Source organism: Pan paniscus, chromosome 12 (assembly GCF_029289425.2).
Source record: "Pan paniscus chromosome 12, NHGRI_mPanPan1-v2.0_pri, whole genome shotgun sequence".
Classification (NCBI taxonomy): domain Eukaryota; kingdom Metazoa; phylum Chordata; class Mammalia; order Primates; family Hominidae; genus Pan; species Pan paniscus.
The window spans coordinates 33,070,480-33,094,731 of NC_073261.2; the positions used below are offsets into that span (position 1 = coordinate 33,070,480).

The window sequence follows — 24,252 nt, forward strand, 5'->3', positions numbered from 1 at the left end:
TCAAACAGAAACAGAAATGTCATCAGTCAACAGAAACTGACAATTTATCAGCTACCGATCCTCACCAGACTAACTTCTATTCAACATAGTACTAGAGGTCCTAGTAAGAGTAATTAAGCAATAAATTGGAAAGGAAGAAATAAAATTATCTGCAGATGACCTGATCTTAAATGTAGCCCTAGATTTCCAAGGATGTCATGAACAGCCTGGGGCAGAGACTTGTTACAGGGGTGGAGCCACTGTAAAGAGACCCCACTAAGGCAATGCCCAGTGGAACTGTGGGATCAGAGCCACTGCATAAAGTCCCCCACTAGGCCTAGAAGAGCTGTGGGGGCAGGGCCATTCCCATGACCCCAGAACTGTAGAGCTACCAGTGTGCAACACCAGCCTGGGAGAGCTGCAGGCACAAGATTTCAACCCATGAGAGCTTCTGTGTGAACTGAGCCCAGGAAAGCCACAGAGTGGACTTGCTTAGGATCTCCTCTTTTTTTCTGTGTCTCCTTTTTGGAATGCAAATGTCTATCCTATGACAGTCTCACCATTGTATTTCAGAAGCACATAACTTGTTTAATTTCACAGGCTCAGAGCTGGAAATTTGCCTTAGGATGAATAGTGATTTGAGTCTCACCCATATCTGATTTTAGATGAGACTCTGGGCTTTGGAATCTGAAGTTGATTATGAAATCAGTTAAGACTTTTGGGGATATTGGGATGGAATGAATGTATTTTGTATGTGAAAAGGACTAAAGTTTTGGGGAGCTGGGGTGGAATGCTATGGTTTGAATGTTTACCCCCTCCAAAACTCATGTTGAAATTTAATTGCCGGTGTTAAGAGTTTAAAGAGGCAGGACCTTTTAAGAGGTGATTAAGCCATGAGGGCTTCACCCTTGTGGGTGCAACTGGTGCCATTACAAAAGCGTGAGTTCAGTCTCCTCTTGCTCTCTCTCTTACCCTTCCATGTTCCATCATGGGATGATGCTGCAAGGAGGGCCTCATCAGATGCTAGCCCCTTGATCTCGAACTTCCCTGCCTCCAGAACTGTGAGGCAATAAATTTTCCACCCTTATAAATTACCATCTGTGGTATTCTGTTATGGCAGCACAAAACAAACTAAGACAATAGTTAAGAGGGTAAATTTTATGTTATGTGTTTTTTACCACAATAAAAAAGTACTATCACATTTGAGATTTTTTTAAAAAAGGAAAGAATGTTTTTAAAATAAATGAAGCACTAATATATTCTATAACATAAACCTTATGAAAACATTATGGTACGTGAAAGAAGCCAATCACAAAGACCATGTCTTAGCCCCTTTTGTGCTGCTATGACTGAATGCTATAATGGGTAATTTATAGCGAATAGAAATTTATTTCCTCACCGTTCTGGAGCCTAGGAAGTCCAAAATCAAGGAGCTAGTATCTGTTGAGGGCCTTCTTGCTGCATCATCCCATGGCCAAAGGGCAAAGAGAGGGCAATAGAGGAGCAAGAGGGAGCCAAACTTGTTCTTTTGTAAGGAACCCACTCCTGTGATAACAGACCCACTCTCACGAGAATAGTATTAATCCATTCATGAGGGTGGTGCCCCCATAATCCATTGACCTCCCATTAGGCCCTACCTCCCAGAACCACCTCACTGGGGATCAAGCTGCCAACACATGAACTTTAGGGGACACATTCTGATATGGTTTGGGTCTGTGGCCCTGCCCAAATCTCATGTCAAATTGTAATCCTCAATGTTGGAGGTGGGACCTGATTGGAGGCGATTAGATTACGGGGGCAGATTTCCCCCTTTGGTGCTATTCTTGTTATAAGAGTTCTCATGAGATCTTGTTGTTTTAAAGTGTGTGGCACCTTTCCCCCTCTCCTGCTCTGGCCATGTAAGATGAGCCTGTTTCCCCTTTGCCTTCCCCCATGATTGTAAGCTCCCCGAGGCCTCCCCAGCCATGCCTCCTGTAAAGCCTGTGGAACCGTGAGCCAATTAAACCTCTTTTCCTTATAACTTACTTAGTTTCAGGTTATTTATAGCACGTGAAAACGGGCTAATACACCTTCAAACCACATCAGATCATATACTGTATGATGACTGTATGATTCCATTTATATGAAATGTCCAGAACAGGCAAATCTACAAACATAGACAGTGTATTCATGGTTGCCTAGTGCTGGGGAGAATAGAGGGTTAGGAGTTATCTTAGTCTGTTCCAGCTGCCATAACAAATGCACCATAGACTGAGTAGCTTATAAACAATAAATGATTTCTTACAGTTCTGGAGGCTGGGAAGTCCAAGGCACCAGCATAATGAAATTTGAGTGAGAACCCACTTTCTAGCTCACAGATGACTGTCTTTTCATTGTGTCCTCACAAGGTCGAGAATGGGTGAGTGATCTGTTTGGGGCCACTTTCACAGGAGCACTGAGCTCATTCATGAGGGCTATGCCCTCTTGACCTAATCACTTCCCAAAGGCCCCATCTCCTAATGCCATCACCTTAGGGGTTAGGATTGCAACTTATGAATTTCGAGGGTACACAAACATACAGACAGACCATAGCAGAGGTTATAGCTAAAAGTTTTATTTTAGAGGTGATAATGTTCTAAGATTTATTGTGGTGATGGTCATACAACTCTGTGAATACACAAAGAACACTGAATTGTACATTTTAAATGGATGAATTTTATGGTATATAAATTATATCTCAATAAATCTGTGGTGGAGCAGAGTGGCTCATGCTTGTATTTCCAGCACTTTGGGAGGCCAAGGTGGGCAGATTGCTTGAGCTCATGATTTCAAGACCAGCCTGGCCAACATGGTGAAACCCCATTTCTACAAAAGATGCAAAAAATTTAGCTGGGTGTGGTGGTGCATGCCTGTAATCCCAGCTACTCGAGAGACTGAGGTGGAAGGACTGCTTGAGCCCAGGAGGTTGAGGTTGCAAAGAGCCAAATTCGCACCACCACTGTACTGCAGCCTGGGTGAGAGTGAGACCTTGTTTCAAACCTCCTCCCCCAAAACCCCAATATTATCTGTTATAAAGTATTCTTATGTTTAAAGAAAGTTGCTATGTAATGGGAAAACATTCAAATCACCAGAGATATGACAATTCTTAGCCTGTATTCGGATAACAACTGAGTGTCAAAATATATAAAGTAAAACTTGACATAATATATAGACAAATATATGACAGTGGAAACATATAAATTAGAAAAAGAATAAATTTGAAGGGCTTACATTACCTGATTTTGAGATTTACTACAAAGCTACAGTAATCAAGACAATGTGTGGCTTTGGCAAAGGGATGGACACATAGATCAATGGAATAGAACAGAAAACTGAGAAACAGACCCACTTAACTATGATCAATCAATTGTTGACAAAAGGGCAAAGGCAATTCAATGGAGAAACACTGTTTTCCACAAATGATGCTGAAACATCTGGATAACCACATGTAAAAACAATGAGCCTGGGCCTTTATTTAACACCTTATATAAAAATTAACTAAAATGGATGTAAGTGAAAAACATTATCATTAAGCTAGTAGAAGAAAAATTTCCTAAACATTAGTTAGGGATGGGGTTCTTAAATATGACATCAAAGTATGGTCCATAGAGGGAAAAACTGGACTTCATTAAAATTTAAAACCTTTGCTTTATAAAAGACACTGAAATAAAAATTGAATAAAAGAGAATAAAAAGACAAGCCACAAACTACAAAACTAAACTAGGAAAACAAACAATAGAATTCTTTTAAAATGGCAAAAGATTTGAACACTTCATCAAAGATACACAGATGGACAATAAGCACACGAAAAGATGCTCAACATCATTAGTCATTAGGGAAATGCAAATTGAAGCCACATTGAGATACCACTACACATCTACTAGAATGGATAAAATAAAAACAATGAGAATACCCGGTGTTGGCAAATTATGGAGCAACCACATCTTCTTACGTTGCTGGTGGGAAAACAAAATTAATCAATCATTCTGGAAAAGGTTGGCCCTGTGTTACAAAGGTAAACATACACTCACCATATGACCTCACCATTTCACTCCAATATTTACCCTACAGAGATGAATATTTATGTTCATACAAAAACCTAATGTTTCTAATAGTTTTATTCATAATCACTAAAAATTATAAACAACCTAAATGTGCTTCAGTGGGTTAATGGCTAAGAATATTGTGGTACCTAACATGGAAAACTACTCAGCAATAAAAATGAATAAATGACACAACACTGATGAAAATCAAAGCTTTTACACTCAATGCGGGGTGGGGAGCCACTCTTAAAAAAAAGCAGCACAGGTGGAATTTGTTGGTGCAGTGGAATTGTTCTGTACCCTTTGTGGTGATGGTGACACAAGTCTACATAGGTCATTTTAAGACAGAACTGTGGAAGGAAGAAAGGAAGAAGGGAGGAAGAAAGAGAAAGGGGTGAAAGGAGGAGGAAGATAGGGAGGAGGAGGAGAGAGGGAGGGAGGAGGAGAAGAAGGAACTATTATAACCACACACACAATTATGGTGGTAGTTACAAGGGTAATATCTTCATCAACCATAGCAAACAGCTTTAAGTGGGTGAATTTTATTGTGCACTTTGATAAAAGTTGATTTTTGCAAAAGTTCAAAAAGTCAGTTATTTTAAAAGACTAGTAAAGTTGACACATCTCTAGAAACATTACCAAGAGAGGATACAAATAAGCAATATCAGGAAAGAAAAATGGGACTAAGTTCAAACAGAACAAGTACTTGAAAATAAAAATATTTTAAACAACTTGATGACCAAAAAGGATACATTTTTAGAAAAACCTACAACTTTCTAGAAGAAACAGTAAATCTAAATAGCCCCTAAAACCAACCATACCACACACTACAAACACAATAATCCCAGTTTAACAGATGAATACAACTAAAATTCAAGGGACACAAACTCCCCCAGAGATGGAGAAAAAAATCATGAAATTGCATCCCAGAAGTGCGAGGATTCTTTAACATCAGAAAATCAATGTACTTTACCACATTAATAGATTAAAAGGAACCATATGATTATCTCAAAAGATGCAGATTTTAACAGGATCCCAGAAAACTTACTTAAAAAGATAAAAAGCCTCATTCCATTATATTCACAGTTGTTTTTATTGGGCTACACCACTGTGAAGCATACATGATGGATATGTCTTCTAAATGACTATATGAATAATACCTAATAGTTACGTAGCACCTGATAGCTTACAAACCACATTTGCATCCATTTTCGACCTAACTCTTGCAATCATTCTCAAGTAGGCATTAAATTTTAAAACATATATCTATGAGGAAACAGATTTCAAAGGATGAAGGTGACTTGTCCCAAATCTCAGTTATTTTCATTCTTTATTTTGTTGATTCTCTATGATATCATATGTCATATGGCAAATTAAAGTGAACAGATAGCCACATGTAGATAATATATAATTGGAAAAAAATCCGAAATTCTGAGTCCAGTTCTCCAGTGCTTCTCATATGTTTTTCAAACAAAAATACAAATAAAAAAAATGTAACCCTACAGTTTACATTCTTAGTCATAGCTATTCTTCTCCAGTTTATAACCTACAATTAAATACTGGTGTTTCCTCAATTTATAAACTATTGTTCCTTCAAAGCTAGATGAAGCAGGCTGATAGTTTCTACCTATCAAATTGGCAGCTTATCTTCAGGACAAATGACCTGTATATACCACAAACCCTTAGGTTATATACCACAAACCCTATATATACCATAACTTGATGTGTGATTTCAGTGTCAAGCACAAGGATGTCATGGGAAAGATGGAGCACTACTTTCTCCTATTGCTCTCACTAACTACAACTAAAAATCCAGGATATTATATACAAAGCAAACATAAGAAAGTTCTAAAAGGTGGAGAGAGAATGGACTGGCCAGGGACCTCAGAACCTGAGGAAGAACACAGCAGTGACTTTCTTGGGCTTTCTTATTGCCTCATCTATCCCAGATCGGGTTCTAGAGAAGCTGGTAACCCGAAACGCCAACAGGCACAGACCAAAAAAAAAAAGCCCCAAGAAAAATCTGCTTTTTCTAGCCAAAGGACTGGGAAGGGAGCAGCCTAGCAAGACAGAAAATGTTTAGAAAACCACAATCCTACTTCAAAGACCACAGAAGAAAGCTATGGTCCTATCCCCGCCAACAAACACCTATACTTCCACCCTCACCAGGCTGTAACAAGGCTCCTCAGTCCTCCACCTTTACCCTGGGGTGGTATCAGAGAAGACCAACTGAGCAGACAGATTTCTAAAACCCACCCCTCCCCACACATTGCCCTGGCAGCGTCCCCCCTACCCAGAGCCATCTCTCTTCTTCCTTACTGGTGTGGTCTCAGTGGAAGCCAAGTGGGGGGTCAGGACTTACACCAATTCCCAATAGTAATGATGTTACCCTCAACCCCACACCATGCTGTCAATCGAGGCCATGTAAGTAGCAATAACAAGGCATTCCTGATCTTCCCCAGCCAGTGTGGTGTCAGCAGAGGCCTAGTGGGGAGCTGTAAATCCCACCCTTGCCCAGCAGTATTAAGGACCCCTGCCCCAGGAGTCATTAGAGGTCAATGGTGAACCTGGACTTCCAACATCAACTTAAAGTAATGAGGCAGCACCCCCTGCAACACTTTCTCCACCACAGTGGTATCAGAGGAGGCCTGTCAATGCAGAAGACTTAAATAGGATACCAAATCTCATACCAAAATACTCAAAATGTCCAGACTTCAACTGAAAATCACTCATCACACCAAGAACCAAGAAAATCTCAACTTAAATGAGAAGATAACCCAAAGATGTCAACACTGAGACGACACAGATTAACATCTGTTATCCTAACGGATAACCTGCGAGGATTTTAAAGCAGCCATCACAAAAATGCCTCAATGAGTAATTACAAACATGCTCAATACAAACAAAATAAGCAAAGAAAGGCTCTCAGCAAGGAAACAGAACAAAGAATCAAACAGAACTGAAAAATACAATAACTGAAATAAAACTCAAGGATGGTCTCAACAGCAGAATCAAAAGGACAGAGGGAAGATCTAGTGAAATTGAAGATATAAAAACAGAAAATACTTGGCCGGGGCGGTGGCTCATGCCTGTAATCCCAGCACTTTGGGAGGCCGAGGTGGGCGGATCATGAGGTCAGGAGATCGAGACCACCCTGGCTAACATGGTGAAACCGTGTCTCTACTAAAAATATTAAAAAAAAAAAAAATTAGCCGGGCATGGTAGCAGGCGCCTGTAGGCCCAGCTACTTGGGAGGCTGAGGCAGGAGAATGGCATGAACCTGGGAGGTGGAGCTTGCAGTTAGCCGAGATCACGCCACTACACTCCAGCCTGGACGAGAGCGAGACTCCCTCTCAAACAAACAAACAAACAAACAAAAAGAAAATGCTCAATGTGAAGAGAGAAAACTGTTATGAACTATGGCCCCACGACCCCAATTCATTATGTTGACACCCTAACCCTCAATGTGACTATATTTGGAGATAGGTTCTGAGGAAGTAATTAAGGTTAAAAGAGACCTTAAAGGTGGGGTCCCAATCCAATTTCTCTCCACACCTATGCACTCAGAAAATGTCATGTGAGAACACAGTGAGAGGGCAACCATCTACAAGCCAGGAACTGAACGCTGTTGGACCCTGATTTTAGACTTACAGCCTCCAAGACTGTGAGAAATAAATTTCTGTTGTTTGAGCTGCCCAGTCTACGGATTTTTGTTATGGCAGAACAAGCAGATTGAGATTTTGGTACCCAGAAGGGGGATGCTGCTGTAACAAATACCTCAAAATGTGAAGGCAGCTTTGGAACTGGGTGATGGGTAGAGGCTAAAAGAGTTTTGAGGTACATGCTAGAGATATGGATATTAAAGGCCACTCTGGCAAGGTCTCAGATGGCAATGAGGTACATGTTATTAGAACTGGAAAAAAAAAAAGGTGGTTCTTGTTATAAAGTGGCAAAGAACTTCTCTGAACTGTTCTAGTGTTTTCTGAAAGGCAGAACTTGAGAGTGATGAAAGTGTTTATTTAGGAGATTTCTAAGCAAAGCACTGAAGGCACAGCTTGGGTCCCCTTAGTGCTTGTAGTAAAATGTGAGAGGAGAGACATTAAGTGAAAAAGGAACTGTTAAGAAACAAGGAAGCACAATTAAAGAGATTTGAAAATTCTATCCATATCACAAAAATATGAGAAAATTTGCTACGAAGAAAACACTAAGAGTGTGGCTTAACAACCATTTGATAAATAGATCAGATGGGTTTAGCAGCCCCAGGAGAAGCCAGGAATATAAATGGGATTATAACAGCAGAAACACAGCCACCTGGCACTAAAGGGGACAGAAAAACAACAAAATAAAATGAAGGCAGGCTTTAGGACTTCTTAGATCCTATAGAACCAGACTAGAGAGCCATTTGTCTATGAATATGTGTTATCCTTCAAGAAAAGAGAATGACCCTGAAAGCAATTCAGAGACCATTGGGGATGCCTCCTGTTTCAAAGGGTGGAACCATCACCCTGGTCTCAACAGAACAGAAAGCCTCCAACTGAAGACTTAGGGGCAGAATTGTCCTGCAGAGGCTTAGGAGAGGGGCTACCTGGCAGTACCACAGAGATAGGACCACTACCCCAGTGGATCTGGAAGGCAGAGCATTGAGCAAAAGAGGGTTATTCTCACAAGATGTGACGAAACGAAGGCCTAATGTAATTTGCCTTGCTAAGTTTTAGACTTGCTCAGGATGCATCCCTCCTCGTACTTTCCTATTTCTCCCCCTGTGGAATGGGAATGCCTACATTATGTCCAGATCACAAATGTATTTTGGAAGCACATAACTTGTTTGGTTTCACAGGTTCACAGCTGCAGAGTAATTTTGCCTCAGGATGAATTGTATCTTGAGTCTTAGCCATATCTGATTTAGGTGATATTTACCTGAAGGTCTGGACTTTAGAGCTAATGCTAGAATGAGTTAGGGCTTTGGGGGCTGTTGGAATGGAATAAACGTATTCTGCACAGAAGGACATAAATTCGGTGGGGGGCTGGGGTGGAATGTTATGGACTAAACGTATCCCCTCTTCCCCAAAATTTTGTTGAAGTCCTAATCCCCAGTGTGAATTCATTTGGAGACAGGGTTTTCAGGGGGGTAATTAGGGTTAAATGAGGTAATAAGGGCAGAGTCCTAATCTGCTAGAACTGGTGGACTGATAAGAAGAGGGAGCTATTTCTCTCTCCCTTTCCCAACTGGCCCCCCATCTGCATGCACTACAGACATGAGAAGACACAGTGAGAAGGCAGCTATCTGTAAGCCAGGAGGAAAGCCCTCACTAGAAGCAGAGTCAGCAGGCACCTTGATCTTGGACGTCCCAGCCTCCAGAACTGTTACAAATACATATTTTTTTGAGCCACTCAGTCAGTCTATGCTATCTTGTTATGGCAGATTGAGCAGATTCAGACAAAAATCGTCAAGAAAAAATGAACAGAGCCTCAGGAACTTGTGAGACTACAACCAAAGAGCTAACATTTCTTTCATTAGAGTCCCAGAAGAAAAGGAGTAGAAGGTGGGGGCTAAAATGTATTTAAAGAGATGAGGGCTGAAAATCTCCCAAATTTGGCAAAAGACATAAACCTACAGATTGAAGAAGCTAAGCAAACCCCAAACAGGGTAAACTAAAAGAAATTCACACCAAGATACATCATAGTATAACTTCCTAAAATTAAAAACACTGCACTCAAAATAATATGTCCAATAATCTTCAAAGTTTCAATGAAAAAATTATAAAAAGATGCCACCTGCCTCTACCCAAGAGTAAAATGGTAAAAGGTATGTCAAAGTCTTTTCGAGTTTTTCATAATCTAATATGCAGTGTCAGTGCAAATCTACAACTAAACTTTACTATAAGCTATAAAAAAATCTAAGGTACAAACTAGATACAACTGAGGTAAATCTTTGTAAATAAGCACATTCTCAGGTAACTCAGATAACTTAAAACAGTTTGAACACATCAAAGGTCTCTTCTGTACTCAATTTTCTAAGCTGTTGTTCTTGACCCTTGGAATTAACATGATTTAGTAGGCAATGTCTCAATAAGCAAGGTCTAAAAGACAAAAAGTCCAAAAGCAAACACCCTGCATTACCCTGCAGCCAACATTCCTTAGTTGCAGGGTAAGGCTACCCTCACAGAAACTTTTCAACTGACCAACTAGCAAGTCTATATTTCTCATGGTTGTGAATATTCAGTTGAGTAGTTCTCATAATCAACATTTCTTGGGTTCATTCCCCTAGCTCTTTTTTTCTATCCTTTCCCTCTACTTCCTTTGGCTCCTTAAACTTAAGAATGAAGGACAACTTCCCTTCCACCACCACTCCTGACTCTGGACAAACTCATTGTGAATTCTCAATCTCTTTTTTCTACCCATGCAACTTCCCTAAAAGGATAACTTATCTCTTTAAAACTTATATTCTTAGTATTATGAAAATACCTGGCACAGTCAAGATGTCCCGTTTCCACCATGGCACACCCCATTTCTCTCCCAAGGATATGGCAATTTACATACACGTTAGGGTGTTACAAATAATTTTCCTCTTTCCTGAGGGAATGTCAGTGTCCTCTGCCAGAACACTTTTAAAAATGTAAAACTATACTTTCACAGTCTAATCATGCTACCTCCCACATCAGCAATGACTTGTCAATAACTTTTTTGCAACACAGTCTTAAATTTCTTTGTAGACCCCCACAGCAAGTATGGTAAATGCTCAATAACTATGTTCTGAATGTACCACATTTACATAGTCTTTATCCAGTATGAATTCTCTTGTGTTGGCCAAAGGTTAAATGCTCACTAAGAGCTTGGACATATTTCTTGGTTTTCACTCCAGCATGAGTTTTCTGATGTTGAGAGAGGGATGAACTCTGGCTAAAGGCTTTTTCACATTCCTTACACTTGTAGGGCTTTTCTCCAGTGTGAGTTTTCTGATGCTTTGTAAGAGATGAGCTCTGGCTGAATGCTTTATCACAATCTTTACATTTGTAAGGTTTCTCTCCGGTGTGTGTTCTCTGATGACGAATAAGGGCTGAGCGGTCACTGAAGGCTTTGGCACAATCATTGCATTTATAGGGTTTCTCCCCAGTGTGAGTCCTCTGGTGCTGAGTCAGGGCTGAGCAGTAGCCAAAGGCTTTCCCACATTCGTTACACTCATAAGGCCGCTCCCCAGTATGAGTTCTCTGGTGCTGGATAAGACCTGACCGATCACTAAAGGCTTTGCCACATTCATTACACTTATAAGGTTTCTCTCCAGTGTGAATGACCTGATGCTGGGTAAGGAATGTGCTTTGGCTGAAGGCCTTCCCACATTCATTACACTCATAAGGTTTCTCTCCAGTATGAATTCGCTGATGTTGAGTGAGGTATGAACTCTGATTAAAGGCCTTCCCGCATTCATTGCATTCATAGGGTTTTTCTCCAGTATGAATTATATGATGCCGAATAAGGGCTGAGCGGTGACTGAAGGCTTTCCCACACTCATGACATTCATAGGGTTTCTCCCCAGTATGAATTCTCTGGTGCAGAGTAAGGTGTATGCTCTGGCTAAAGGCTTTACCACATTCGTTACATTCATAGGGTTTTTCTCCTGTGTGAATTCTCTGATGCAAGACAAAAGCTGAGTAGTAACTGAAGGCTTTCTCGCATTCATTGCATTTCCAAGGTTTCTTTCCTGCACAAATTCTCTCATGCCTAATTATATCTGAATTTTGTTTTAAGTTATTTTTAAATGAATCACAATGATGTAGTCTCTCTCCTTGCTGCTGAACAAGTAAGGACCTCTGAGTGCAATTTCTTCTAAATTCATCAGATGGGTAGCTTCTCTCCCTAGAAGATTTCTCAGTGACAGCCTCTTGTATTAAATGTTTCTCATGGTTTTCCTGCTGACTCTCTAAAGAATCCTCACATTCACTAGAACTTTCCTTTGAAAATCTTACAATTAACACCCCAGGAGCCGATTCTTCTTCAGAAATATCCTTCTCTGGAGTTAGCTCCTTGCTTTCTGGTATTGTTTCCCAGTCTGAAATAAGCAAAAATACACATGTGTATCATTTCCTACACTGAGAGAAAAATAACTGCTGTGGTAGGAAATTTATGAGACATGTTTGTTTCATTCTTTGTTAGGAATATTTACAGGGAACACATGAACTTGAAAGCTCTCAAAAATAGTCTTGCAATCTTGAGAGAACACAAGAAAAAAAAGATGACTGGACAAAGAAGTACGACTGCATAAAAGGAGTGTGTGTGCAGGTACTCAACATTCCTCTATGCAGCAGGATAAGAAATAACAAAAAATAACAGAATGAGACTAAGAAGAGGTGATATGGAGAAATAGCAGATTTTTTTTAAAAAGGATCTAGAGGAGATAGATCCTTTAGAGGAGATAGGATCAGAGAAAGATGGTCTTCCAAAGACTCACTGTACCCATCTGACCAGAGCCTTATCATTTCATGCCTCAAGAATGACCATCTTTAGCTAATCTCCTTGCCACCAATCTTTTCCTACTCCAATATGTCCCAACCACTGCTAAAAGACTAATTGCTCAAAATCATCTCCCTTTCACAAAAATCTTTTGGTTCTACTGTCTCAAGATAAGACACAAATTCTAGAAGCTAGCATTCAACATGCTCCAGGTCTACAAACTCAGATGACCACAAAGCTTATTAATTGGAAAGCAACTAATCACCTCTGATTGCTTACCATCACCCTAGACCCAGCAAACTGGAAAGAGTAAAACAGAACCAAGAAGAAAGAAAAAAGAGAGAAAGGAAAGAAAGAGAAAAACAGCAGTGTGTTGGGAGGGGAAGGTCAAAACTCCATGTGTTCAGATGAGTCCCCAACCTCTCAATATATCTACCCCAAGTTCCTGGGCTTCCTAGTAAGAATTTGAGGGGGAAAAGCTTCATTGCTAAAAACGTTTAAATACTTCCAAGCTTAAATGGTCTTTAACACCCATTCCAATCATGTCTCTACAGGAAATAAATTAATACAATACAGTGTTCTCAACTAGATATATTCAGGGAAGTGCCTGGGATTTTAAAGGACAAATAGGTAGAATAGGTTAAAAGCAAATGGACATCCAGCTAAGGGGAGTGGAAAAAAATTAAAGCCCCAAATGTTCATGAACACACAGTTAGTGGAGGATAGTGAGGGACTTGCCTATCTGATGTTAAGAGTTCAAGTTGAAGATCAGAGAAGGCAAAAAAGTTAGGCAGGTAGACTAACAACGGCTTTGAAAGCAGGTAGAGGAATACAGAACTGGCAGAGTAAGCAACTCAATGGGGAATCTAGCAGTATTATGCTGCCTCAATTTTACAAGGGTAAGAGTAAAAGGAAGTATGATTAGCCAACAGTCTTTTGCAGTAATCCAGTTTGACAGAAGTAACAGGGTCAAATCCATAACATCTTTCAAAAAAGTTACTAGGACTTAATAGCTATCTTTGCTTAGCATATAGCCAGGTACTGTTTAAAACATTTCTCTTGGATTATTTCCTTTGATCATCACCAAAACAGTATAAGCTCTGTGCTATCATTATCCCCATTTTAATTTAAGTCACAGAGAACACAAGTCATTTGTTAAAGGTCACAAAGCTAATGAGTAGCTAAGATCAGCTTTAAACCAAGGAAGCTTAGTTCCAAAGTCTGCAGTCTTAACCATCATGCTATGCTGCCTCTGCTTAGACAGAGAAGGTGGCAAGGGAAAACCCAGAGATGAATTTACAGTCATTGATCTGAGACTCAAAAAAATGGCATCCGGCAAAGATAAAGTAACACATGTAAAAAATCCTGCTTTAGAGCCTTGAACCCAAGCAAGTTATTAACAAACATTAAAATGTTGGTTTCATTTTACCTTATTTGGGAAAAAGAATTGGTTTGAAAGAGTAGAAAGTATTTACTTTCTAAAAAATCAAATTATAACTTTATAAACAGATAACCATCCATAGAGCTAGGATGTGGCATAGGGGTGAGACAGGGACTTCAACTTTTCCATGGGTCTAGCAAAATCTGGACAGGCTCCTCCACAAGCATTTGCATTGACAATCTGGGTTTTACTTGCACTGTTTCCAACACTCACGCTTTTGACTGGCTGCCTTTGAGACTTCTCTCTCCAGCTCTTCCTCATGCTCCAACTGAGAGATTACATCAGGTGTGGAAATTGGAAGCCCTATTCATAGGGAAAGAAAAAGGAGTCTGGTGAAGACCTCAGTGTTCATTCCCTGGTCTTTAGGAACATGGTAAGAGAGGGAGAGAGTAAGGTCAGTTCTCCATTTCTTCCTCAACAGTGTTCACGAGGTAGGAAGATTGATAGGGGTTTGAGTCCCTTATCAATTTTACCTCCGCCTATTTAAAGAATAAGCATCCATTCTCTTAAGAGTTGTTTTCATTAGCACTTTGTCTCCACATCCTTGGTCAAGGAGTTGAGAAGAAGGATGCTACAGGTCCATAAAATAAAGGTGTTTATGTCTAATTCCAGGAGTGTTAAAACTATATCCAGAAACAAAAGGCAGAAATTGCCTGTCTCAGGCCCTACTAGAATTAAGAATCATTGAATATAAGGACCTTGGAGCTCCTAGGAACTGAGGAGGCCAAGGTACCACACTGGGTAAATTCACAGGCATTGGGGGAGCCATCCTTACCCAGCAAGACCAGATTCCTAGGCTTCTCAGGCACATCTCCCTGAGGAGAGTTCAGCTGCCTCCACTGGGTGAGAGCCTCGGCCATATCCCTGATCATCAATTCCTGAAAAACCAAACACATTGGTGCTCACCAATGAGCCTCCTTACAGAGGCCTCTGAAGAGGAATAAAACTGACAGCACAGGAGGAGGAAGACAGAAAGGATAAAAAAAGGACAGACAACATGGCCTTGGCCACCCTTTCCAGTACTAAGATTCTCTGGTGAATATGTAGTCCACAGACTCACTCTTTGCCTCCAGGCAGCAGAAATGCATATTACCTGCAAGTAGGAAGGAAAGCACCTTCAATGTAAAACTTGAAGGTATGAACTTTTTAGTTTATGTATCAATAAATTACAGAACTACAGAATTTGCTACTACTTATACAGGAAAAAGGAGAGAAAAATGTAATTATGAATTAAGTATTTTCCTTATGGTATAGTTTTTAAAACATATGGGGTTCAAGAAATTTAAGTATTTTTTTCTCTAGTTTTCCTAAGAATGAAATCAGTCCCATATATATTAAAAATTAAGATGTTTCCTACACGTCACAGAATATAGACTTATTTGTAAAACAGTATCTGAAGCCCAAATGATTATGAAAGTTCCCAGAGTGTTCTTGTCATTTTTCACAACGACCCTGATCAATCTGCCCGCCTCCCCCAGTTGGTGGCATTCTTTCATCTGCTTGAAGTGTGTGTCCTATTCCCGTTAGCCCCTTTACACATCCTGCTTCCTATTCCTGAATATTCTGCCCTCTGCCCCATCCTCTCAGCAATGTGAATCCTTCTCTCCCTTCAGATCTCAGCTCAGGTGTTACTTCAAGGGAAGCCTTCCCTGACTCTCTAGTTAGAACATATGTTCCTTCCATTCCCTTGGGTTGTACACATAGAGGGGATCTTGTGGCTAACATAAACTCCACAGGAGCAGAGGCCAGGTCTATTTTTGCTCACTGAAGCAGCCTAGTACTTGGCACAGAGCAGAAACTCTGTAAATATTTGTTGAATATTTGAATGAAAGAAAGGAAGAAAGGAACAAGAATTAATAGAAACAAGTTTAAATGGGGTGTTCTATAAACGTGTGCATGGGAACAGAAGTGGGGAGGAGAACAGAAGCCTATTAAACATTGAAAACACTGCAGGAGTATTTAGCCTAACCTTCATCTAGATGACAGGCACAAAGTTTAGTTTGTTTACTAAAATACTGAAATAAGGGAGTAGGGCAGGTAATGCTCTTTTGAATCTGTTAGTGCTGATAAGACAAATGTCTAATAATTTTTCAAATTCTATTTTTAAAATTTCTATGCAACTACAATTTAACTTAGAGTAAAATAAACCATCCCTTGGGTTAGCAAATGAATCAGTTTTACCGCTCTTTAAACTACCACTTGGGCCACAGCCCCTTGAATATATATATACATATATATACACACACACATATATATACACATATATATACATATATACACACATATATACACACATATATACACATATACATATAAACACATATATACACGTATATATACATATATACACGTATATACACGTATATATACATATATACACATATATACATATATACACATATATACATATATACACATATATACATATATACATGTATACACATATATACACACATATACACATATATACACACATATATATACATATATACATATATATGAATCGAACGGTTAATTTTGTTTATATTCAGCTTTCTAATGCATATTTCAGTCTTTCAAAAATGACTGGTAAAACAAAGCACATAATGACATAAAGTTAAAAGAACTACCTACTCTGAAAATCCTCTGCCCAAAATACACTCTTTAACACTTCAAGTAAGAAATCCCACACTTTTAAGTTTATGGCCCCTTAAGGTCATATGCCTCAGGAGTGATCAGCACAAGTAATATAACGTGCACCATCTTCGTTCTGTACAAACAATGCTAACACTAACAGACTAACAGGCAGTTGCTTTCAGACTTCAGTTCCCTAAGAAAACCTCAGCAATCAACTCACAGGCAGGCCAATCAGACACTGTCAGCAGGTGCTACTGACTTTCTCTCCCCTCATCTTTCTGAAAGCGATCTACCAACTCACAGATCAAAATCAATACTGGCATTTTCTCCCATGGTTTTATAAGGATCATCAGTACCTGTATGCTGTTAGGCCTGGTGTGACGGAAACAAAGAGTCCCAGCACCTGAACCAAGGGGTCTGCCAATCTCCCACTGTCTTGGCCAGATCTTACAGAAGCATCTTTACTAATCCTGTCTCTCCAATCAGCTATGGCATGTTTCATCTTGCTGGGCCTCTAAAAACCTTCATGAGGCCTTCATTTGCCTCTGGAATAAGATCGAGTGTAGACTGTCCTGGGGTCTGGGTACAACACAGCCGAGCTTCCCTCACCACAGTCTAGGTCAACCCACAGTGACTCACACATCCACACATCCTCGGAAGACCTCCAACTCCCTCATCATTTGAAGACTTTTTTTTTATTTTTTGGCCAAAGCTGTTCTGTCTTGTAATATTCCCTTATTCTACCCTCCAACTACCCACTCTCTCTTGTTTTTCAAAGTACAGATTTATCCCACACTTCTCCCAAACAGATGATAAAAAAAAACTCTTTCAGAGACTTTCATGACTTGTCTGGACCAATCATTTCTATGTTTAAAAAATACCTATTTCTTCGTGTTTAACTATTTTATTTATATATCTCTCACTGCCTTAGTAAACTCCACGATGCAGGAGCAAGTGGCTTTTACTTCTTTGCATCTCACCAAGGCCAATTACAGTACTCAATGTGTGTGCAGCAAACACTCAGTGGGCAGAGAGAAAGCAACGCTGGGAAGAAAGTTCTGCACAACTGAAGAGCACTTCCTTTGGGGTCATCAGTCATCAGTTTATCAGGATGAACCCAGTGGTCTAGGCATCAGGGCTGAGCAATTCCATAAGCACTGGAAGGAAAGATATCCTTGCTCTGAGAACAGAAGGAAAAGAAAGAAGAAATCTAAACTTACTTGGGACCCAGGGGTCAGCAGCACAGCAGTCACGTCATTTTCTTTTGGGTTTCCAGCATGGAGAAGGTCTGAGTCCTCAAAAAGTGATCCTAAAAGTGGAGACAGGAGCCATGATGATTACTCTGTCCTGGCAATAAACTAGCAGGAAGTGCCACACACCAGCTAGTTGTCATCTAAGAAGAGTCAACACTGGGAACCAAACGACAATCGCATATCTTTTAATCAAGACACCTTGACCATTGCTGTCTCAGGCTCCTCCTGTTCTCTGCCCTTAAACTCCAGTAGAACTCCTATGAGCATCTGGACATATAAATTAAACATATTTTTATATTGCATGTGCTAAGTAGTCAAAATAATACTCAAAGTCTTTGTATGTCCATGCCTCAGTGATTCATCTGTGTTGTATTCCAGGCTCACAGGATAAACGAAGACTAAATTCTTTTTGAACACTGACTTTTCAGATATTAATACAACACCGCCTGACTCAGAAAAGCGATGTGTCTTATGGAAAAACCACCACCACCACCAAAAACAAAACAGGATTGTAAACAAATTCCGTGACTTCTCAAATCCCTGCTTTCCCTACCTTCCAAAAGGGTCGGATAGTTCAGTTCCTTCCTACTGCCTTATGGGGCTCCTCTGAGATCAAAAAAGAAGTCATTATCAAAAGCCAAATTGTCAGATGTGTTGATATTTTCCCTTGGGCAAGGGAGGCATCCAGCGCCCTACAGACCAGGAGGGCAATGGAAGTGGCAGGCTAGCCCTGAAAACCCCAAGGGAGACCGGCTAGTAGGAAGGGGCTCGTGACGCTACTCCTTCCTGAGCCTGCGCCAGCCAGAGGTAGCCTTTCTCCCTTTGCAGCGGGCACCAAGGTCGCATCACTCCCAAATCCTCACCTCTGCCCCCAGGTTCCATGGAAACTCCTTCCTCCGGCCCGCGCTGGAGGCAACCGCGACAAGGGAAGGGGCCGGAGGTCCGCCGCTCGAGTCTCCCAAGAGGCCGGGAACGCACGCGTGGGCAGCCTGGCGCCCCCACCCGGGGGTCCTCCCGCCACCCTCCTCCCGGACACTCAGATTAAAAGGGGATGCGTTCAGCCCTCCTCTACCCTGGGTTCGACCTCCAGCCACACACTGAGGAAGCCGAGCCCGACGACAAAGGCATCTAACAACCGGCGGGGACGCCTAGCGCCGGCCAACCATGAGGCCGAACTACCACTCCCAGAATCCTCCGCGGGGCGCGGCTGACGGCCCTCACTCCCAACACCGCTTCCCAGAGGACCCTGCGGCCACCTGCTCCCGGGGCTGCGTTTCTTGCCGCGGCACGTTCCTGACCGACCTGGAGGAGCGCTGACCAGCTGGCTGAACCCTGCCAGCGACTCTGGAAGGGCCGCTCCTCCCTCGGTGCCGACTCTGGGCCCGGCGTGGGACTTTTCGCATCTCCGCTACTGTGAGGGCGGAAGGCGGCGCCCTTGACCTACGCAGGATCCTTCCTGGGCTGCGGTGCTCCATCGGAGGGGAGGCGCCCGGCGGTGTCCCCGCTGCTGCGCCTCCATGCATCGGCCCTTCGTTGCCAACACAGAGGTGATCTCAGTTTACTTTAACCAGGGATGTTTGTACCATATTGCACCTCGGAATAAAGAAAAATGGAATTTCAGTCCCGAAATCACCTCAACCCCAAAAACGGCCACGTCTCCAAGAAGAACCAGTAAACTAGTCTTGCTGCCCCAAGGAGGCTGGAGCCTGGAGGTCTTGCTGAAATCCCTAACCTTGTTTTTACTCTAACTCGTTACTTTGAATTTTATCCTGCTTGTCTCTTTAATCACCTAGCCTTGCTTCTCATGTAAATAAGACTCTCTCTAGCTGGGAAAGCCGGACAAACTCCAATTGACCCCTTAATTTACAAGACACTAAGGGCTCCTTACCCAACCCCCTTCCGCGAGGAGTTGACCTGTGTAAGCAGATCCTCAGCATTTCAAAGGAGCCCAATTAATTGATAAGGTATTAGCACCAACAATGTATGAAGTTCCCAGGATTTTTCTCAAAGAGATAACATAAAGCCTTGAGTTCGTGTCCGGCATACCCCGTATATCTAATTATAATGAAAGATTTAAAGCCTTGCACCTGGTACCGTTGCTCTTCTTGTAACCGTTTGTCTTTTAAATTGTTTATCACTTTGTAACCATTTGTTTTTTGATTTTTGCATGTTTTTACTTCTGTAGAATTATTGCATTTGAGTTCCCCTCCCCTTCCTAAACCTAGGTATAAAAGTTAATCAACTCCCTTCCTCGGGGCCGAAAGAATTTTGAGCGTTAGCCGTCTCTTTGGCCGCCGGCTTAATAAAGGACTCTTAATTCGTCTCAAAGTGTGGCGTTTTTCTCCAACTCGCCTGGGTACAACGTTGCAGACTCCCCAGGAGCTCTAGGGGTGGGCGGGTCTTCAGGCTAGTGCGTGTTTTCACTTACCTTCCCACAATAAAGTGCCAGGTTTCTGTCCAGTTCAGATTCCTAAGAGAAAATTTAATTAGCTATGTCCTTGTGGATACAAGCCACAATGTCCAATTGACCTTTCTCCAGCAGAATCTCCAATTTTTAGATAGGCTCAAGGCTTCCCAAGGCTTCTCATTATTCCTGCCCTTTGCCCTCCCCAGCACCCACAGCCCCTTGCTGACTGGAACGTAGGAAATCATCATGGGCTGTGTGAACTAGGTTAAGACCCTAGGGATGGTAAACCAACAAGATAGAAGGAACGGAGCCCCGGGTAATTTGTTGGAACAGAGCTTGGGCTTTAGCATGAGAGAGATGCAAACTTCTATTTTGTATAAGCCAGTATTATTTTGGGTTTCTTCTGCACAGATAACCACACTTAACCTCTAACTGGTCCGTAGATTGGCTGCATTTGGTCCAGGCAGCTAGGGCTGGTGGAGATAAAGGACTTGTGGTAGAGACACAACCCTGCCACCTCAAATGACAGCCAAAGGGAGTCTCCCCACCCTTCCTTCCGCAGGAGATATGGGATGGGCAGTTTCCTTTAGAAGATGCTTCATATGAAAGACACTACTCGCTGATGTTGCTACGGAAACCCCAGGGATAAGGTCTAGGCCCTGCAGCTTGCTGCACAAAAAAAGCCAATCACTGAGAGGAGTATTGCCAAGGAAGAAGGCTTTAATCAAATGCTACAACCAAGGAGATGGGAGACCAGCTGTAAATCCATCTCCCTGACCTACTAAAACCAGGGGTCTATATAGCAGGGAAGAAATGTAACTGTGTGGGGGAAAACAGGAACTAGGGAGGAATAAGGAAGCAATCATGATGAATGAGGGATCTGGTGTATCCTTGTCTGGATGCCATCATCTGGTGTTTCAGTTCTTTGATACTTGTTTTTTTTTTTTTTTTCATCAAATGCTCTCTCAGAATCATCTTTTCATACTTTTTTGAGAGGCTTGAGGGTCCTTCCTGAGGAAGGAACTATGATAAAACAAGTATAAGCTTCAAGCTTTAAGACCAGAGAGTCTGCCGGGCGCGGTAGATCATGCCTATTATCATACCCAGCACTTTGGGAGGCCGAGGTGGGTGGATCACTTGAGGTCAGGAGTTTGAGACCAGCCTGGCCAACATGATGAAACCTCGTCTCTACTAAAAACAGAAAAATTAGCCGGGCGTGGTGGTGCACGCCTGTAATCCCAGCTACTCAGGAGGCTGAGACAGGAGAATCGCTTGAACCCATGAGGGGAGGTTGCAGTGAGCAGAGATCATGCCAGTGCACTCCAACCTGGGCAACAGAGCAAGACTCTGTCTCAAAAAAACAACAAACAACAACAACAAAAAAAACCACCAAAGAGTCACTTTCTATGTTTATCCAAAATAAAGTCTATGGGACTATTGACTGGTTTCAACGTGTCTAGAGTACCCCTTTCTTCTTGTTGCTAACCATCCCCATCACAGATATCCCTTCTTTGTTACCATATCAATTGTCAGTCCTCATCTCACTTTATTAACAGCAGGTGATAACACTTGGCTACTCCCTGCTCCTGGAAATACTTCCTGGTTTTCTTCCTCCTTGACTGGTCACTCTTTCTCAATCTCATTAGGTATTTCCTCTTCTACTCACCTCTAAGCCAGTGTTTTCCAAACAACAGTCATGCATCACTTAACAACCAGGATACTCTCGGAGAAATGCATTCTTAGGTGATTTTGTTCTTGTGTGAACGTCATAGAATGTATTTATGAAAACCTAGACTGTACCACCTACTGCACACCCAGGCTATATGGTATAGCCTGTTGCTTCAAAGCTATAAACATGTACAGCAGGTTATGTGGTGAATACTGCAGGTCATTGTAACACAATGGTATTTGTGTATCTAAACATAATATAGAAAGGATAAAACAAAATATAAAAGATATGGTACCCCTGTATAGGGCACTTACCATGATTGGAGCTTGCAAGACTAGAAGTTACTCTGTTACCAAAACACTTTCATCTCCTAAGATAGCAATGCCTGCTTCCAGGATACCTCCCGAAGGATCTCTCTGAGGCTGTTTTACAGTTAACTTTTTTCTTGTAAGTCTAGGTCCTGCCACTCACAGCACAAGAAGCCGATGACTGAGACCATAATCTCACCGCACAGGAAGCCAATGACTGAGACGATTATTGGGTGCTGCAGCTGTGAAGATGGGAGATCAGTATCAAATCCATCTCCCCGACCCACTAAAGTGAGGAGTTTATATAGCAGGGAAGAAATGTAACAATGTGTGGGAAAATAGGAATTCAGGAGGGGTAGGTTAGCAATCATGATGCATGAGAGGCCTGGTGTCTCACTGTCTGGATGTGGTGATCTGGTGAGTTTCCGTTCTTTGATACTTTTTTATTTTATTTTATTTTTTTCAGAACGAAGTTTTACTCGTTGCCCAGGCTGGAGTGCAGTGGCGCGATCTTGGCTCACTGCAATCTCTGCCTCCCAGGTTCTAGCAATTCTCCTGCCTCAGCCTCCTGAGTAGCTGGGATTATAGGTGCCCGCCACCACACCCAGCTAATTTTTTGTATTTTTAGTAGAGACGGGGTTTCATCATGTTGGCCAGGCTGGTCTCAAACTCGTGACCTCAGGTGATCCACCCACCTCGGCCTCCCAAAGTGCAGGGATTACAGGCATGAGCCACCGTGCCCAGCCCGTTCTTTGATACTTTTGAGAGGCCTAGGGTTCTTTCCTGAGGAAGGAACTCAGATAAATTTAAGTTTCAAGCTTTAAGAGTAGAAAGGAAGGCTGGGCGTGGTGGCTCATGCCTGTAATCCCAGCACATTGGGAGGCCGAGGCGGGCGGATCACAAGGTCAGGAGATCGAGACCATCCTGGCCAACATGGTGAAACCCTGTCTCTACTAAAAAAAAAAAAAAAAAAAAAAAATTAGTTGGGCGTGGTGGGGGGTGCCTGTAGTCCCAGCTACTCAGGAGGCTGAGGCAGGAGAATGGCATGAACCCAGGAGGCAGAGCTTGCAGTGAGCCGAGATCGCACCACTGCACTCCAGCCTGGGTGACAGAGCGAGACCGCGTCTCAAAAAAACAAAACAAAACAACAACAACAAAAGACTAGAAGGGACACATTCTATGTTTATCAAAAAAAAAAACTTGTCTGTGGGACTATTGGGTCGGTTTCAGCTCTGGGTGTGTCAGTGAATGGTGAGTGAATGTGAAGGCCTATGACATTACTATACACTACTGTAGATTTTATAACTATTGCACACTTAGGCTACATTAAATTTATAAAAAGAATCATCCTTCAACAAGTTACCTTTTCTGGCCAGGCGCGGTGGCGGGCAGACAACCTGTCAGGAGTTCATGACCAGCCTGGCCAACATGGCGAAACCCCGTCTCTACTAAAAATACAAAAATTAGCCACGTGTGGTGGTGCTCACCTATAATCCCAGTTACTGGGGAGGCTGTGAACAGGAGAATCTCTTGAACCCAGGAGGTGGAGGTTGCAGTGAGCTGAGATCACGCCACTGCGCTCCAGCCTGAGCGATGGAGCAAGCCTCCGTCTGAAAAAAAAAAAAAGAAGAAGAAAAGGAAACTAAGAACTAAGACACAAACACATTAGCCTAGGCCTATGCAAGGTCAGGGTCATCAATATCACTGTCTTCCATCTTCACATCTTGTCCCAGTGGAAGGTCTTCAAGGGCAATAACAGGCACGGAGCTGTCATCTCCTAGGATAGCAATGCCTGCTTCCGTGATACCTCCCAAAGGACCTCTCTGAGGCTGTTTTACAGTTAACTTTTTTTCTTAGAAGTAGGAGTATACTGAGTATACTCTAAAATAACGATAAAAGGTATAGTATCGTAGGTACATAAACCAGTAACATAGTCGTTTATTATCATTAGCAAGTATTACATACTGTACATAATTGTATTGCTGTACTTTTATACAACTGACAGCGCAGTAGACCTGTTTACACCAGCATCGCCACAAGCACGAGTAACGTATTGCCCTAATGGCTACA

At 41.9% G+C, this 24,252-nt stretch overlaps 1 protein-coding gene across 1 annotated transcript; it reads right to left on the reverse strand.

The window, feature by feature from the left end:
* Positions 1 to 2,559: 2,559 nt before the first annotated feature.
* Positions 2,560 to 19,014, reverse strand: ZNF892 (zinc finger protein 892). Its single transcript, XM_008956371.5, has 5 exons — positions 18,662 to 19,014; positions 17,766 to 17,854; positions 14,705 to 14,807; positions 14,143 to 14,232; positions 2,560 to 12,087 (listed from the first exon to the last, which is right to left on the reverse strand). The coding sequence occupies exons 1-5, from the start codon at positions 18,678 to 18,680 to the stop codon at positions 10,820 to 10,822; spliced, it is 1,569 nt and encodes a 522-aa protein (XP_008954619.1). The 5' UTR covers positions 18,681 to 19,014; the 3' UTR covers positions 2,560 to 10,819.
* Between the last annotated feature and the right edge of the window lie 5,238 nt (positions 19,015 to 24,252).

Excerpts from the sequence above, each read along its gene's own strand:
- ZNF892 (XM_008956371.5), bottom strand. Across the intron at positions 14,808-17,765 it reads TGCTGACCCCTGGGTCCCAA|GAATTGATGATCAGGGATAT; the intron begins GTAAGTTTAGAT and ends TTGGTTTTTCAG. Across the intron at positions 14,233-14,704 it reads TAGGAATCTGGTCTTGCTGG|GGCTTCCAATTTCCACACCT; the intron begins GTAAGGATGGCT and ends CCCTATGAATAG.